Source organism: Lissotriton vulgaris, chromosome 7, assembly GCF_964263255.1.
Source record: "Lissotriton vulgaris chromosome 7, aLisVul1.2, whole genome shotgun sequence".
Lineage (NCBI taxonomy): Eukaryota > Metazoa > Chordata > Amphibia > Caudata > Salamandridae > Lissotriton > Lissotriton vulgaris.
The window spans coordinates 1,718,704,493-1,718,723,161 of record NC_141695.1 but is presented as its reverse complement, the minus strand read 5'-3'; the positions used below and the strand labels follow the sequence as shown (position 1 = coordinate 1,718,723,161).

General features: G+C 41.9%; 1 protein-coding gene across 1 annotated transcript in view; it reads right to left on the bottom strand.

Moving 5' to 3' along the window:
- The window catches only part of LOC147706411 (uncharacterized), a 147,789-nt gene that overhangs the window by 106,838 nt on the left and 22,282 nt on the right, over positions 1–18,669 (bottom strand). Inside the window, exons 2-3 of the mRNA XM_086932911.1 lie at positions 4,936–5,056; positions 424–550 (exon numbers count right to left, since the gene is read on the bottom strand). Of these exons, the coding sequence (XP_086789037.1) occupies positions 424–531 (108 nt within the window). The 5' untranslated portion in view covers positions 532–550; positions 4,936–5,056. The remainder of the gene's footprint in view (positions 1–423; positions 551–4,935; positions 5,057–18,669) is intronic.

The following is an 18,669-nucleotide window of genomic DNA, read 5'->3' as shown; positions in this document are numbered from 1 at the left end:
GATGCTAGTCATATAACCTTATTTAGGTCAAATAGTCAGCACTGTGGCACTATTTACACCAAAGAACTTAATGGGCATCCTACCAGGAAGACAGGTAACCCCTACAGAAAACAAAGAGCGTACAATTCTCCAAAGTCAAGCATGTCACTAGAAGACTGTGGTCTCAAGCCTACAGACTCTAGGTCAATCTTGACAAATATTTTATAAGCACAGAGTATGGAACTAGACGTCACACACTGGTAAATTAGTTACAGTAACTGTGAATTATGGTGTAATGGCTTATAATGTTTATAGGCCTTATGCTGCAGATCTATAGGGGTCAGAGGGAGACACTTGCTCAGGTTCATCAGTCTGCAAATACCACTGCACTCTTGTCAAAAACACTTTTTACTGAAGCTTCCCATCCAGTGAGGGGACTCTTACCTTAAGCGCCTCAGACTCGCTCAGGTCCCGTTGCAAGTGTTGTAAGTTCTCTATTTGTCGCAGTTTCTTTCTCAGCTTCCTCACTTCTGTTGAAAGCTGTGCGTCCATGTCTGTTCATTAAGTAACTCTGAGGCGAAAAAGAGAGAGTGAGGCAGACAGAGAGGGTGATACAGCAAGGGGAGGGATAGAGGACACAAGACAAGGAGAAAGAAATCAGTCAACATTTCACAGGATCATATTTGCAAAACGTATTCGCAACTGGAGAGTTGCAATTGCAAAAGGAGCATTAGGAACTGTGGTACTGGAGGTGGCTATAATGGAGAGGGAACGGAATAAGGCTGTCTGTAAATATTTTGGAGACAGTAAGTTTTTCCAGACTCTGGATTTGATTTTGCATCGAAGACTTCCTACAGAAAAATATTCCCACTGACTTTTTTTCAGAAGTCAAAATCTAGTTTGGGGGTGTTTCCACTGACATTTTTTTACAGCTTCGCCCATGCATGCAGAATTTAACATTTTAAATCAACCGAATTTAAAATCAACTGAACAAAGCAGGTGGAACCGAAATCACTTAGCTCCTAGAGTGGACTCACTCAGAAGGAGATCCCCTGAGGTCTTGGACATCTGACCAGAAACACCTCTACCGACAAGCCATTCACCACAAAATGAGACAAAATCTGATAGGTGATGTTTGGAGACTGGGATCCCCATGATGTTCCTCTTGAAAGCGACCCCAGAGTGACGCAAAGTAGTGGGACTCACACAAGGAGAGGCAAGGCAAATCTGAAGAGGCAAGTAGGTGATGAGGCCCAAGCAGCACAGCTAGAAGACCACAGGAGTTTCAACCAGAGCCCACAGGCTTGTTTGGCCATGCCATATTTTTAAAGACTGACATGAAAGAAGGATGAGGTGGTTGGCAGGATATCTGAATGGAAGTCCGTCACGAAGGAGAGATATGAAAAGACTTATTTGGGTTGAACTTGAGCCATAAATAAATGTATTACTATTTATTAGAGGCAGGGAACCCACAACCGACTGAAGATCAGAAAGCTGCTATGTGCTATTTGTGTATGGGATTAAAAAGAAAGGAAAAGTGTTGGCAATGGCCCTTTCTAGGGTGCTTTCACCTCGAAATGTTGATTTCCTCCTTCCCAGTTTTTCGTTGCTCTGGATGCTAGCCTAAGGACTTGGACGCGTTAGGCATGCAGGACAGTGTCAAAGCGCTGGACTCATCATATACATACTGGGCAGCGGTGTATATATGATTGGCTGATTCAAAGACGTATTCCAGGGGCATGTATCTTGAATGTGCCTCAGTTGGCCTGCTGCACTGGTTGTGCCATTCACAGAGGTAGCTCATTGATTGTTCCACAGGTTTGACCTGGTGGGACCTGTGTGAGCGGGTTACTGTTACTCGACTTGCCAAGGTCCGGTCATTATCGTGATGGAAATATCACTTTGGGAAAGTGGGCATTTCGAGGTGTGTGGCTCTGTGTGCCTGGTGGCCTGCCTCCTAATTCACAACTGGGTGCTAGGGGGATAGTCACATCTGTGCATTCCTGATAGAGGGCCATAAATTAGGGGTTCACAGGAAACTGCAGACCTCTGACTCTGGATGGCCTTTCTGGGATGGTTACATGGGGATGGAATTGGCACCTGGATTGTGGGCAGGGTCTTGGCCCCACCAAAGATTATGATCAAACCACCCGGGGTAAGATGGCAGACAGGACACCATTGAGACAGGGCCTGTGCATTTCAAAGATGGCATTTTGAACTGATCATATGTTCAAAGGCCATGGTGGGTATAACTACTGGGGTTCAGAAGTCAAATAACACTTTAGGATTTGGAACCATACTACGCTGGTTCGATACTGTGACATTGACATGAGGAATCATTAGGGCAGGAGGGACTGCAATTGGACTATCTGCAGATTTGTGGTGGCTTGGAGCTGTTGAGCTCCAAGAAGGGGACTATCACTTGGTGGATTTAGTCTGGACGTTGCTGGCCTGCAGCTGGTGCCAACTGTTGTGGGCTGGGTCTCGAAGTACTTTATAGGGTCGGTGAGCTGGCCTACTGACCACGAGATCCCAGGGACACAAAGGATCTCACTGTCTCCATGAGATCGTAGGAACTGCACGGAAACGGGTAGAAGTGATCGTGGTTGGGACAAAAACCATCTTGACAGACATCATCATCTCACTGTGAAAAAGGAGTGTGTGCACAAAGTTCAGTAGCCATCTGAGGTGCCAGGACGTGAGAAGTTCAAGGAGTGTGGGGGTTGCTTGCCAAGTACGAAGAACCTGTGCTTGCAACCAAGGGAGCCTGTGCTTGCTTGTGCTCCAGAGCGTGTGGTGTCTGTGCTCCAGAGCGCGTGGTGTCTGAGGGGTTTTGGGGGAACCTGAGCTGGGAGCTGAGACTGTCTTCGGCCACGAAATCGGGAGGAGGATAGTTTTTGACACTGCCGCTTCTGACGGAGGTCCTTGGACATCATTTCCTGGACTCATGCCACGGGGTGCTTTGTTTTGGAAAACATTGTGGCGAGACCCAAGGGGTTTTGTGAGCCTTGTGGGCATCTTCAGCTGATTGCCAGGGGTCTATGCAAGATTATGCCTTTACTTGAGGGGTAAATATTTCTCCAGATCGAGATTGCACCAGCTTCCTGAGCCACAACCTTTTCTCTACGGGGGATAGCGATCCCGTCTCATGTAGGTGCCGTTGGGCGCCTGGAGGTCTTATCCAAATGGATGAAATTAAAGTACTGTTTCTTTCCATGTTGGGTGGTTCCGACTGTCTAGTCAACAGGGCGCCACAAGGGGAAATGTGCATCGTTGGCTGGTAGAGTTGAAAGACTGAGGGACTGGGGCGCGAGGCGTAGTCAGAGACTATTGACTGTCGGACTTTTCTGCAATGGGAAAGTCTGAATATTGCATACAACTGTAAAGTGTATATACAACTTGCATTTCGTTTTGATTTCAATAGATAAGTTTGACAATTGCTTATAACAGTAAAGTGTATATACAATGTGTATCTCGTTTTGATTTCAGTGCGAGTATTACAAAGAAAAGTGTTTTATACTTATGGTGTCTTTTTGTAGCGTACGCAGTGTGTTGCGAGGGGGGCTGTTCTGCCAGAACTTTACATTCAAGCACTGAGGATAAGCCTCGCTACTCGGTGCCAAACTACCAGAGGATGAGCATAGGTTATTGGACAAGTGTATTGTACTCATTCTATTTGGAACGGTGGGCTCGGACTGGCTTTGATGCGTCTTTACCAGCCCAAAACCGCTAGGTCTAACAAAAAGCAACCAGTTCGACTAAATGGTTAGTCTTGTCTAATGTAAAACATAATCAGAAGTGATAATATAAAATAACGAAAACAGGCGCTTATAAAAACAGATATCAAAATAAACAAGAGGTACATTTGCATCAAATAACTTGTAAATAGCCTTCCATTAAAAGCCAAGCAGTGTATGCAGTGCTTAATTTGGCCAGTGATGATGAACAGAACTTATTTTTCATCATCAGAGTTTGACCCTGAGCATGAGAGAGAAAAGTTGAACAGGGAGAAGAAATAAGGCAGAAATCAATAACAAAGGGATCAAGGATGAAAAAGAACCTGCAAGAGTAAGATATAGAAGCAGGGGACGAAAGAGGCATAAGGTGGTTTCAAACCTAGACAGCAATGGTTTTTGGAACCTAAGCATTCAACGGCATCCTGGCAGGATCCTACGAAAACCTTTGCCCCCCTGCACTTATTTGTTGTCTACAAATGAGGTACTTAGTATATGTCCCAAACCATGTCTCAGAATTCCTAATACACCTGACATCATTTGTGAAAGGTGGAGATTCCAATCTAGTAATGTCAAAGGCTTTGGGTGATTCCTCTAGGGTGGTTTTATCCACAAAGGCAGTTTATGAGATGAAGAGTCAAAAGTTAGCAGATCCATGGCTGCAGGATACTTATAAATGAATAATTCCATACAGGAAGGTAATTTATTTCTTCACGGGTAGGATTGCCACTCACTACAAGGCAGAATTTTACAAACCTGGGATATAAAATTCTGTATTAAGAGCAAAAACACTGGTCGCAATTTGCGACCAGTATTATGCGAACAGCTTTTCGTACATCTGGCCCTAATAATGTAAGTTAAAAAAGGATTTTATGAGAACAAATTAAATCAAATATAATGACTGCTCACCCCAAGTTAAGAACCAGACATAATGGGACCGATGTACAGGTGGTAAAAGAAAAAAACCAGAAACCACTCATTAAGAATAACAGAAACTAGAATAAATCGGGGCTCTCCATCAAGAGTTCTATACCGGGGTCATTTCTGTGCTGCTCAACAAAGGGGATATCTAAATTCAGCAAACCTGCCTTCATTGTAACACTACAAATAATTGAAAATCGGTATGTTGCTAAATGAAGTCTTAAAATACAATAGTGATGGGGTGTAGGAAGCAGGCATGCACTTCCAGAGACATATGAAAGGCAAGAAGTGTTTCACTTACCAGAACTTATCAAATGCCCTTTTGGGGGTTGCCGCATTTAAGACTCTTTCTTCAGGATTTGAGCTTGGGTTCTACACGCGGCTTCTGGCATTGGGGGTTCTTCCTGTTCATAGCCCTATGACTAAGGTAAAAGAACACAGTTAAAGGATTGTGAACTTGGTTTTCCAGTGACAACCCGCCAAACACTGTGTCAAACAGCCCCCTGCCCCCAAGTAAAGAGTCCCTTCCCTTCTTTGGCCTCAGACGTTTCCGGTTTGTTTCTTTATTTAGGTAGGCACAGGTTTGTCCATTTTCTATTGTAGAATGGAAGAGCTGTTTACAAATCTCTATCAGCCAATGAGAGGATGCCATCTTCAGTCCAGAGTACCTGGCTCTTCCTCAAGACTCCAAACCCTTGCTTTAGTGGTGCCCTTTTCCACAACTCCCAGCAGAGAACAAGGACTGGAGTAGCCCAACCCTGGGTCCATATTCACAGCTGGGTGGGTGACTGGCCCACGCGACAACTCTGATGCCTATCTGTCATATTAGCTCTACAAACAATGGGGGGCTGGCTCTAATCAGTAAGGCTGAGCCAAATCATATGTTAACAGAACAAAAGTGCCAATACTGATATAAATAGTTCAAATGAATCAATCACCATCGAACAGTAGAACAGAAATATCAAGAGTGGGAACAACTACTCAATAGTATTTTATTCACAAGAATTTTTTTTAGGAGAATTAATTTCAAAATGTAGTACATAGTGAAAAGAATATTTATATAACAGACACGTGGAACTTTAAAACATTAACTGTGTACTCAATCTTTCATTCAAATATTCAAGCATATCACAAACATCCATCTCACATACACACTCAGGGAAGAAGAAAATTGTGTAAGATATACAATTCAAGGAAAAAAGACAAAAATGTATATACAGTTCAAGGAAATAAAACGGAACGCAAAAAAGAACCAGATCTACAAATAATTTCCAAAACTAATACAACATGCTATTTTTTCATAGTACATTCCTGTAGGATTGACAGATTAATCAAACTCATTAAAAATTAATCCTGCAGGGTAAGGTACAAAATAGAGTTCAGTTAGAACGTTACGAGTAAGTTGCCACACCGTACTTTGAAGCAGGTCAACAGAAAAGGACCGTGCGTAGCATCGTTTTTTGATCGTGCGGAACCTCCGACTATAACCCACACCCGGTCTCAAGACTTTTAGACCGTCTGTTTCCCGTCCACTCGGCCATTAGCCCTGAGACAAAACTGTGCAGTATTAGGGGCAGCCTCCAAGTATGCCATGCACTAGAACTTTGATATTAGTGCATGTTGACACGTGGCAGCAACAGTTACACAGTCTGATTTAAAAAGAGACCAGACCTAGGTATAATCCACTTATAATCCACTTAAGATACATCCAGAACTTCCCATGTTTGATTAATCTGTCAATCATACAGGAATGTACTATGAAAAAATAGCGTGTTGTATTAGTTTTGGAAATTATTTGTAGATCTGGTTCTTTTTTGCGTTCCCTTTTATTTCCTTGAACTGTATCTACATTTTCTGTCTTTTTTCCTTGAATTGTATATATATTACACAATTTTCTTCTTCCCTGAGTGTGTATGTGAGATGGATGTTTGTGATATGCTTGAATATTTGAATGAAAGATTGAGTACACAGTTAATGTTTTAAAGTTCCACGTGTCTGTTATATAAATATTCGTTTCACTATGTACTAAATTTTGAAATTAATTCTCCTAAAAAGAATTCTTGTGAATAAAATACTATTGAGTAGTAGTTCCCACTCTTGATATTTCTGTTCTAGTGTTTGACGGTGATTGATTCATTTGAACTATTTATATCAGTATTGGCACTTTTGTTCTGTTAACATATATCTGTCATATTAAGCAGCAGAGTAGCTGTAAGTAGGGTCTCAGAGGTGAGCATTCAGGGTGGTCACAGTCACCCAATCAGCAGCGAGACATTGTGGCTGTGGCCAACAGCAAGGGCGATACCAGATTCAAGGAGTGAGGTATGCGCATTGAGGGGCTCCAAGACAAGGAGCAGTGATGGTCACAAGTTGGACGTTACAGCTGTGAAAGGTTCCCGATGTGGAGCGGTGTGGGCTCCAAGACGCAAAGTAGGAGTGAAGACGATCCTGAAATTGGAGTACTTACAGCTGTGAGACGGGCTTGGGGCTGTTCAGACAACTGCACCCGCCTTTGATTAAAGAACAGTGGAGCCCTAGGGAATAGAATCTCAAGCCATATCCCAAAAATCTGATCTGGCATTGCTCAAAACTCTCCCCAAATGTTAAAGTGTCTTGGTATAGACAGAAGATTTGCAGGATTCATGGCAGAGTACAATTACAATTTTATACAAAACTGGACAAGACACAACTACATGTGCATCCTAAAATTCTAGCAGACAGACAGACATGACAATACCCTTGGTAAGCAATCCAGAATACTCAAAATGTGTCAGGACCACACAGGCTACTGATGCTACAAGATAAGTAATGTGCCTAGTGGAAAGGTCAAGCAGGCAGAGTAGCCGCTAATCCTAGATGCTAGACTTGGACGGAGAAAAAACATTCAACTTGGATTGAGCAACAACATGCTCAACATATCTGGAACCGTCCACTAAAAAAGACTGTGACAGAGGTCCTGGGACATTTCAGCTAATCAACAGAGGTGCAAATAAGAAAGAGAACGCAGTGATACTGCTTCCCGTCTGCCTTCTTCCCTGCTTTAACCAAGAAGATGCTTCTTGCCATAAATCCAAGGGTATACACCTGTTACAACGCATTCGTTACTCCGCACTACCATTACAACGCGACTTTTACAACGCATACCATTACAACGCATTGCGCTGGGGGGCGCTCTAGGATAGGGAATAAGTATAATTTACTATCCAACACCTTCCCTAGGGTCCACGGGGACTGGAGTTAGAATAGTAAATTATACTTACCACTATCCAGCACCTCAAAGCGCTATGCGTTGTAATGGTATGCGTTGTAATGGTCGCGTTGTAATAGTAGGTAGTTGTAACGGTATGCGTTGTAACATGGTACATCCAATCCAAGCTTGCTATGCACAGATCTGTATAACAGATTTTTGGGGTGGAATTGCAGTAAGACAAAGGCTCACCTATTGTCTTTATTCATTCACTTTGCTTACCCTGAATTCAGGTTTCTTCCCCATTTGGAATCTCCTTTGAAAAAAAGATACTTTGAAAAAAAATAGAGTGGGAGGTGGGAAGATGGAGACTGCCTTCAACACATACAAATTATACACTGGGCTCTCCACCCGGCGATGTCCAGGGAGGCCTGCAAGAGATCTCACAACTTCTGAATAGCTATTACACTTCCCTTTAATTTTCAATAGTATTTATTAGGTTTTTTAGAGTACAACAACTTGGAGGGCATACCTAACAGTAACAAAACCCCAGCCCTCCACCCATTCCTCCCACACCCCGCGGATCAACTCCCATTCTTCATATACATTGAGAAGCCCTCTCTGGTTACTATGAAAGCAATTCAGTTTAATCAGAGTCAGAGTTGCCTATTTGGGTCCAAGAGCCCCAAGGCCCAAAGTCTTATTGGACAAGTTAGACCTCTGCTGTCTGCATTCCGATATCAAAGGACCTGGTTGCATAGTTTTGCAACCACTCAAACTACTTTCATATTTTCACTATACTAATTCACCACTAATCCTTTATGGGTTCCGAAGTAGTGTGCTACCCATCAAGGGTAGAAAGCATGATATAAATGCAAACCTTTTTCCCTCTTCTATCCCTCCACTATCCATCTCAATCCAAATAACTGCATATCAAACATACCCATCACTTAAATCACTTTCAAATTTCACTATCACTAAACTACCACTCAAATGACTTTCATAGTTTCATGATACTAACTCTCCACTGATCCTTTATGGCAGTGGTTCCCAAACTTTCCCAAACTGCGGCTCCCTTTACCTATTGACTGATGGCCGCGGCTCCCCATTATGTTACCTTTTTTTGGCGGGGGTGAATGTAAGCCTATTCTCGGTGGTACTTTCATGTTTTTCCCTGAAAATAATTGGGGTGAAGGTGATGAAGGTATTATATATCATAGATGTAATCCTATTCTGGCCACTGCAGAGCCCCATGTTGTGTCAACGACTGATTGGACTCATCTGAGGGACTAAGGGCCAGATGTATGAAGCTGAAATGGGTTCGCAAACGACGTAATTCGCAGAATTTCGGCGTTTGCAAACTCATTTGAGCAAAATGGTATGTATGTAGCAAATTTCAGTGCAAAATAAGGAATCGAAAATTTGCGATTCCTTATTTTGCGATTGCATTTCAGGAATCTCAAAATTAGCAATTCCTTAAATGCAATGTATGAAGCAAAAAAAAATTGCTAATTGTTCTTAAGGAATCACAAATTACCACGAACTTCAAGTTGGTGCTAATTTGTGAATTTCTTGAAAAATGCCAATTTTTTAAATTTTTTAAAGCGCCAAGTGATGCAAATACATGCCCTTAGGGCATGTATGTGCACCACATGTGCACCCATGCTTATTTTAGGGGAGCAACAGGGTGTCCTTTGGACACCCGTGCACCCTTGAAATTATTCTCAATTTGCGATTAGCAAATTGCGAATCGCAAATTGCGAATAATTTCACATTCATTCCTATGGGCCTCCTGGCCCATAGAAATGAATGGAAATTATTCCTTAATTGCGATTAGCAATTTGCTAATCGCAATTAAGGAATTTTAAGAAATCGCTAAAAAATAGCGAATTTCTACATACATACCATTTTGCAATTCTCAAATAGCGATTCCTTAAAAATTGCTATTTGAGAACCGCAAAAGTGTATCTTGATACATCTGGCCCATAGTGTTCTGAGAGAAGTGAACTTTAAATGCACGTCAGTGTGCATGCTTGAAACACATTGGCATGCGCACCACAGGCTGTTTGACAGACAAATGAATTACAAACACTTGTGAGAAACAGGCTTGCCAGGTGCCTCCCCGAGGAGTTGCACTGTGCATGCCTTTGTGTCGGCGCAGTAAAGTCACCGGTTCTTCTTCCCCTGAATTCCGCTTGCTCAGGCGAGCGTGTCGTTCTACTTGTGTCAAATTTTAGTGCTTCTTTTTTTTGTGTTTTTTTGATTTAAAAAATGAAGGTTTCTGTGGCGGCAGGTGACCTTTTAAAAATGGTAGAGCGTAATGCTTTGCTTGAATTCGAGCGTGGCTGGTTCTCCAAAGGGTTGGAGGGGATTCTCCCCCTCGAGAACTTTTTGAAAGAACTGGATCAAATAGGGCAAAAGGCTTTGAAAGAGCAGCCATTAACTATTCAAGTCCATTCATGTGTCACAGCAAAGAAACCTGGTGATTCCAAAGATCTTACCCCATTTGTCCTGGAATGCAGACAAGCATTTCCATTTTTACCATTTCCATTTTTACCACCAGCGCGAAAGCAAATGCATTGAAGAAATATCCTCGTCTCCCTGCTGTCCTTATAATAGAAGCCTTGAAAGTGAGGTTGCACTGCCCTCTTGTGGCCCAGGGCAATCACTGCAGGCCTGATCACATGAAGCAGTGTTCGTTGAATTTAGATTTGTATTTATTTTTATTTATTTAAAAAGTTTTATTTGGCGCTGGCTAGACCCGGAGGCAGTGCTTTAAATGGAAAATAAGAAATGCAGGTACTCATTAATATGAGCTGGAGGCGTGGTTAGTGGGTGGGGCTTATTTCGACATATGATGATACATAATGACTTCTATATCAATTGCAGCAACTAGCTGATGGAATAAAGTTTACTTATTTCAGAAATACCTTACTGGCGAGATATATGGTATGGCTTGTATAGGTACATGCTGACTGTCACATCCCTGCATCATATAACTAAATGCAACAAGCTCTTTGCTGGACAGCACCAATCAAAGAATAAATGCCAATAGAATAAATGCCAATAAGAAACAGGAGGTAACAAACCCTTTTCCCTCTGTATGGGAAGAAATGTTTAAAATACACATCAATGCATATTCTCAAGCAATGTACACCACTTAAGCCGGTCCTCTGTTTAAAATGTCAGTATTTTGATACGTTTTATGGAACCACATCTTAGAGCAAAGTTTTATTACTATACGAAACGCTTGAGTAGAGCTGCTTTATTGGTCTCAACTAGGAAGAAGAGTGTACAACGAATATTTAAATTCTGTTGAGAAACGTATTTCTCTCTACATGTACCAAGACTGCAAGGTATCGCCACAGTAAATAGAATACCAACTCAGCGATCAGGACCTTCAAGACTACGGCTCTCTCCGCCATACTACACATTCACAAAACATTTCGAAATATGAGCTCCTTTGCAAAGACCGCGCTCTGTCGGACAGCATCCCTAGCAATAATCTCCTTCTGATCCTTCAAACTTTGAATTATCGAAAAGAGCACTCTCGCTATCTAACTACAGACAAATCCATTGACCCCAAGTGCTGCCTTATCCAGCTAGAGGACCAAAGAGGCAGAAGCGATCGGTATCTTGAGCACAATACATTGCTTGTAACCTTGGCAACTCCTAAATATGCTAAGACTGCTCGCAATCCTACGGACTTAAATAGTACTAAACACCAAACACTACCCAAAGTCTTGGACGAAATAAAGCAGCGATATGTGCCAAAACACCACGACCTTCTAGTTTATACACAACTCGCTCTACTCCGCTCGTAACCGTACATTTTCCAAGGCACAGCTCTACCAGTTTTCTCACTTTAAACTCTGATCTTGCCTAAATCAGGGCCGTGAAATGACCGTCTCTGTTTCTATAAATGCACAGCTAAGGTCCTTTCAGTTGTAGATCACCCAGTGCCATCTTTACTTCCTCCTCACGTCTTACCTGAACTTCCCCCAGTTCTGGTCCCAACCATGTTTCCGGGCAACTTCGCATCCTCAACAGTGCCATGCTATACACGACCCTTCCCACTTGTGTTTTTGCTTAGACAATATCTAGTCCTGTTCGTATCCCTTTCTAGGATGACACACATACACTGCCATGATACACGGACACCATCTATAACGTGCAATTGTGGCGACCGCCATCGCTATGCCCACGCCCCCAACTTGTAAATAAGGCAGATGTTATCACGAGAGGGTCTCCAAGGGACTGTCACACCTTATATTTCTTTAAAGCATATGCTCCGAAGAATCTTCTGATGATCTCTCACACTTTCACCTCCCTCCCTGTTTGCTGCCCTTCTGATCGATTAATGGGTTCAACTGCCCTCACACCCGTCGCCAGACAGTTCTATAAATACATTTTAAACAATTGCCAGGATCTTAAAGGAAACTGCCTTAACTGCATGTTCAGTTCCAGTTAAAGTAAGGCACTTAAGCCAATTATCGACCTCGTGGAAAGATAAACACCTGCACCGTTAAGCACAGCGTGAGGCACAGCAGGCCCTCTTAGACCCCTGCAGTCTGGGGCCATTCACATGGACGCTGCTGAAATCTCCAACAGCGACTGCAGGAGGTTTGACGCCCTTACAAGATCCTGAGAGACAGGGCGGCATCTAACCTGTGTTAGAGGAGATAAACAATCGGAGCCTGCAGTGCAACTATTAGGGTACCGGTACTCTCCCTTGGCTAATGAGAAGTGCCGGTACTGATGGCCCGAAAATTTAGAAGTGCCGGTACTCAGTACCGGTGAGTACCGGCCCATTTAAAGCACTGCCCGGAGGTATCAGAGCGCTTTACATGAGCATCAGATCATAGTTACAGGTTACATCGTTACAAAGGTTACACAGTTCTTAGAGCATGGCAACATAGTTACTTGTAAGGTCGAGATAAACAATAAGCACAAATACGCAAGGGGAAAAGAAGGCAAGGTGAGAGATTCAGGGGAGGGGGTTGGAGTAGGGAAATATACAGATAATGAAGGTGGGAAAGAGGAGGGGAGGGTGAGAAACACAGCATGGGGAGAGGAGGGGAAAAGGTGACGGGGACACAAACCGGTAGATGAGTCAAGGCAACGTCCAAAGTCCAGTAAGCTGTGATCCCAGGGGAAGTGGTATCCCTTCCCTATCTCTATTGCGAGAGGTTCCCTTTACGCAGTGGACTCTCTCAGAGGGGTCTCTGAGACTCCAAGGCCTACATACTGGATCCTTCCCCAAAAAGGGGAGAGGGAGTGCTTAGGCAAGGGGTGCCATACCATACCTCAAGTGTGAGTGGCTCCCTTGGCGCAGTGGACTCACTCTGCGGGTTCGCTGAGACTCCCGAGTATAGATATTGGATACATATTGGAACATACTAATTATTACTGATTCCCAAACTGTGTGCTCATCTGTTCGTGGCGCCCCTGGCTACTTTTCACGGCGCACCTGGGAGCTGCGGTGCCCAGTTTAGGAACCACTGCTTTATGGGTTCCGGAGTAGCGTGCTACTCACTGAAAAAGCGCTTTGATACACTCTCAGGGGTAGTATTTATCAAACAAGGGGTTTTGCCCCAGGCTCGCAACACCCATTGGGCTCACGGGGCTTCAGCTCCCCCCCCCCCCCCGGCTTGTGTGTCAGCCCGGGCGGAGACAGCTTCGCGGGCTGGCGAGCATCTCATTGCAGCCGCACCCGGGTACTTAACAGGTCTTTAAAAGACCATTTACTTGCAAATGAGGCTTTTGTTGGGTGTTCACCGCTTCTTAAAGCCACTCTGTCTATGGTTGGAAGAATTAGCCCCCCACCCCAAATATTTTTCAGCACCCCCGAAATTTGGCTCTAGTTGCCCACCTCGTTTGCCCTAACACTCCGCCTGCATTTGGGCAAGAAAGACCAACGCAAACAAAAGCAATGCAGTGGAATGGATACAGCAGAAATTCTTTCTATAATTAATGGAAACCTTAGTTAATCCATTGATGAGAAATCAATCTCAAAGCAACCAATTATCTTAATTCAAGAACGCACTCACACTAGGTTGTAGATCCGATGTAAGTCATTATAAATCCATTTTTTACATATATATATATATATATATATATATATATGTTTTTACAACACATGAACAATACACATTTATTTACAAGGACATATATATATAAAAATGCAATGTGGGGAGGAAAAGAAAGGAAAGAAAGGTACTTGATGAATGAAGGTACCTTATATCATTGAAAGTAATTGACTATATATATGTATTCTTTTTCTATATGAATTTGAATGAATGATGATTCCATGAAAAAGAGTTGAAACTTCTGAATATCTGCACTGGCACTTTAGAAAAGTTGGGGGACCACGAATGAACATGGGCACTTGCCGAAAAGTGTTTATTTTCCAGGAAAACTGAGTAATTGTCTGAAAAAATATTTCTTCAAATATGCAATTGAATCTGTTGTGTAGAAAAATGATAAGAATTACCAATGTATTCTTTGAACATGTTTTCTTTCTGGAGAGAAAAAAAGTTATAAGACTATCTTAGTGCATTAAAATGTATGACTATTGGTAGAAATAACATGTTTCAAAATGGCCCCCGCGTTAGACACAATGGATTCTGAATATTTGCATTCTAGTGTCCTACATCACTGTTGATTAGCACTGTAATGTGTATTTTAACCTCGCCAAAATGGCAGTTCAACATCGTGATCAAGGAAGCTTGACTCCCGAAACGCGTTGATGTTTTTTAACTCGTCTAAAATAAAGTAAAGACTTTTCTCTTTCTTGGAGTGCCGGATGATTTCCTTGACTGCGTCTTGTTGGAGAATCTAATGTTATATTATATATATATATATATATATATATATATATATATACATATATATATATATATATATATATATATATATATATATATATATATATATATATATATATATATATATATATATATATATTTGTGCAAATTCCGTATCGAAAGACACAAAACCACAATCCCCGTGGCAAGGAAGATACAGACACGGTCCTCAATTCAGTGCTAAAGTTTTATTTTCGGTGCTCAAGCGTCACAACGCGTTTCGGTCCCACCTTGGACCTTGATCACATGACACAGTGTAATAGATCACATGGGTTTAAATGCTTTGTTAACAATGATGACATCAGCATAGTACCATAGACATAGAAGAGTTCCAATGGAACAAAAACCACAATTCATTTCATTGCTTAATCAAATATGTCAGTTTAAAACGGTACATAAAACCCTAGTTTAAAAAAACGTGATAAAGTGCAGTAATGTATGTAAACAAGGTTAAAAACTTGATTTACCTTGTTGGAAAAAGTGCTCGTGCAAGTGCAAAAGACAGGATAAAATTAATAGGTGCACTATGATGTTTACAAGAGTTTCTACAATTTTGAGCCCAAAATTGGTTGCGTATGATGCGCAGTAAGAGTCACGTATATTTCTGTATAAATACCCGAGCCATAACATTTCTGTGTGGTAGACACATATGTTACAATTTTTTAAATGACGGTGTAAATACCCGAACCATAGCGTCTTGCATAATAAATGCACATATTACAAAGGTTATTTGCAATAAAAATTTCAAAGGAGTAAAAGACATTAAATTACAGGAATTTGGAGCCCCAATAAAATAAGATTATAAGAAATTCAGTTACATGGACATTTGTTGTTTTGTAGTCAGAGGTTGATTTGAGGAAGTTGGACTCGTTAAACAAGTTTCATAATATATATTTCTGTATCATACCAGTAATCTCATAATTATAACCCTCATATGCTGGCTAATCTGATTGTAGAGTTAAGCGGGTGCTCACAAGGATATGCTATATATACAGTCATAAGGTCCTATCATGCTGTTATGTATGCTACTATTTTATAAATAGATTAAAATACAACAATAAATCCTAAATTTCATATTGATATAAATTACAATAAAAATATGATTAATAAATAGGATAAAATAGCATACAATATGTGTGAGCAAGCCGCAACATTGATGTTAGCCTCAAAGGAGTGTATGAGTAGGAGAAAACTGTACCAGAGTTAACAGAAAATGAGATACCAACAATTCAAATCAGCTCAAATCAACCATCTAGCTATGCTAATGTATTAGATACATCTGTGGCAGGCCTACAAGCAGGTCGACAGATCTTCAGTCATGTTAAGACCCGTGGGCTGTTTAGTATTCAGCTCGAGAATGTATCTTGTTTCTAACTGACGCAGTTTTTCTTCGCGGTTACCACCCCTTCTGCTGGCTGGTACCAAGTCAATAACAAAGAAACTAAGTTCCCGGCTGTTGGAGTTATGTGCAGATTTAAAATGCCTGGCCACCGGGTATGTGTTATCTTGATTAGTTATAGCCCTGAGGTGTTGCAGGATGCGTTTATGTACTTGGAGTTTGGTACTCCCCACGTACATAAGTTTACAGGGGCAAGATAACACATATACTGCAAATTCTGTTTTGCAGGTCAAAAGCTGTTTTATCTTGTGTTTTTGGTGGTCAAAGGGCGAAGTGTAGAATTTCATATTAGTGCCCTGTTTGCAAGCCTTGCATTCTTTACAGTTGTAGAATCCACTGTGGGTTTTAAGCCAGTCTGTGGATTCTTTCACTTCTGGACTGGTCTTAATGAGTTCATCCCTCATGGAACGGCCTCTACTATAGGTGATAGATGGACGCATCGGTAGAGTACCACCGATGACCGGGTCACATAGTACTAGAGGCCAGTATTTCCTGATAATAGACTAAATTTTTTTATGTTCTTGGCTGTATTGTAGTATTATTCTAAAGGGGGTGCCCCTATTAGAGGTTTTACCTACAATGGCTTGAGTACTATTGGATCTACATGGAATAACTTGCGTGTTAGTGCCTGTCTGTAGTAGGGATGAACGTTCTTTGACCATAGATTTGGTGATGGCGATGTTAATGAGTTCATCACTGTACCCTCGTTCCCTGAATCTAATGGCACTTTCCGTTTGTGCTTTGAGTAGGTCTTCTTCTCTGCTATGAATACGTCTCAGCCTCAGCATTTCCCCATAGGGAATGCTGGTTATTAGATGGCGTATATGGGAGCTTGAGGCATGCAGTGTTGAGTTCCCTGCTGTGGTTTTTCTGTGGAGTCTGGTCTCTACTCTGTTTTGATGGATAAATACTTCAGTGTCCAGAAATGTTACAGACTCAGCACTTATGTTTGCGGTGAAGTGTAGATTCAGCTCATTTTTGTTAATACAATCTACAAATTCATTGGCTTTTTGTACATCACCGTTCCAAACAATAAAAAGATCATCAATAAACCTATACCATGTCACGATATGGCCCACCATGATCTCCCGGTGTTCCACCCTAAGAACCAGCTCCTCCCACCAGCCCATGTGAAGACACGCGTAGCTGGGGGAGAAGCTGGCTCCCATGGCGACACCCCTGAGTTGTTTAAACAGAAGATTGTTAAACATAAAGATGTTATTGTTCAGATCTCTATTTGAGATTCCTTAAATGCAATTCTTTAACCATTTTTGATTTGTGAATTCGCTATTTCTGGCCGCTATTTACCGCGAGGTCAAACCTCGTGGTAAATAGCGAAAACTTAGAAAAATGCATTTAAATGCATTTTTCTAAGTTGCATGTTACACACACACATGTCCTTTGGACATGTGTGTGCGCAACACCAATGTAGATTACATTTCAGGGGTGCTACAGGGTGTCCTTTGGACACCCCAGGCACCCTTGAAATCGCATCCTTATTTGCGATTAGCAAATTGCTAATCGCAAATAAGGAATAACTCCCCATTCATGCCTATGGGCCTTAGGCCCATAGGCATGAATGGGGAGTTATTCCTTATTTGCGATTAATTAGCAATTTGCTAATCGCAAATAAGGAATGTGTAGGAATCGCAATTTATTTAGCGATTCCTACATGAATCCCGTTTTGCAAGTCCTTAATAGCGATTCCTTAATAATCGCTATTAAGGACTCGCAAAACGGCACTATGATGAATCTAGTGAAGTGTTACATGTAGCCATTGGATAAAACTTCTAAAAGTGGGACATGGCACATGGGTCAGGATGCTGCTGCTTTTGTACATGAAGACAAGACACAGTGACGCACTTGTAAACAGTGATATCTTTCCTTTTCCAGAATCCAGAAAGTAGATTTGATATCCTCAAACTAACTCTTAAAACCCTTGTGGAAGAAAGTGTGTAGACTGTAACATCCCCTCTCTGTCCACCAATCCCGATGGAGTAACCTGTCAAGACCCAGAGTAAAATGTATATTACCAACCACGTGTGTCATGGGACTTCCACCTGAGGGCAGGCTATGAGGCTCTGATCTATGACTCACCAGACTATGTGTGACTCCCCTCAGAGCCATTCTACTCTGTACCACAACTGTAAAGCTTCATCATAACTTCACATGTTTGGTACCCCTAAGCTTACCTGTTGCAGTCGCGCTCTCCATGGACGCTTGTGGAATCTGACATCCTGTAGTTGGGCCAGTTCTTGTTTTGATAATGTGAGTGAGAGGTTCTGAAATATAAAGAGGATTTTAGGAAGAATAGTCATTTTGAGGGATGCTATCCGGCCCTTCCATGAAAGTGTGTACACGCGCCATGACATTGTGAGGGCTTTAATCGCTGAGAACGGGTTTAAAGTAGCTCCTTGCACACTCATAGACGTCTGGTGTTAGTAAAATCCATAGATAGGTGAGGTTCGTGAGAGTCCATTAAAAGGGGGTCTTCTGCTGTAAAAAAGCCACTAAAGGTTGGTCCCCCAATAAAAAGCGGTCCACAGATTTTGACTTCTGCTAACCATTGATATTCTTCTAGCA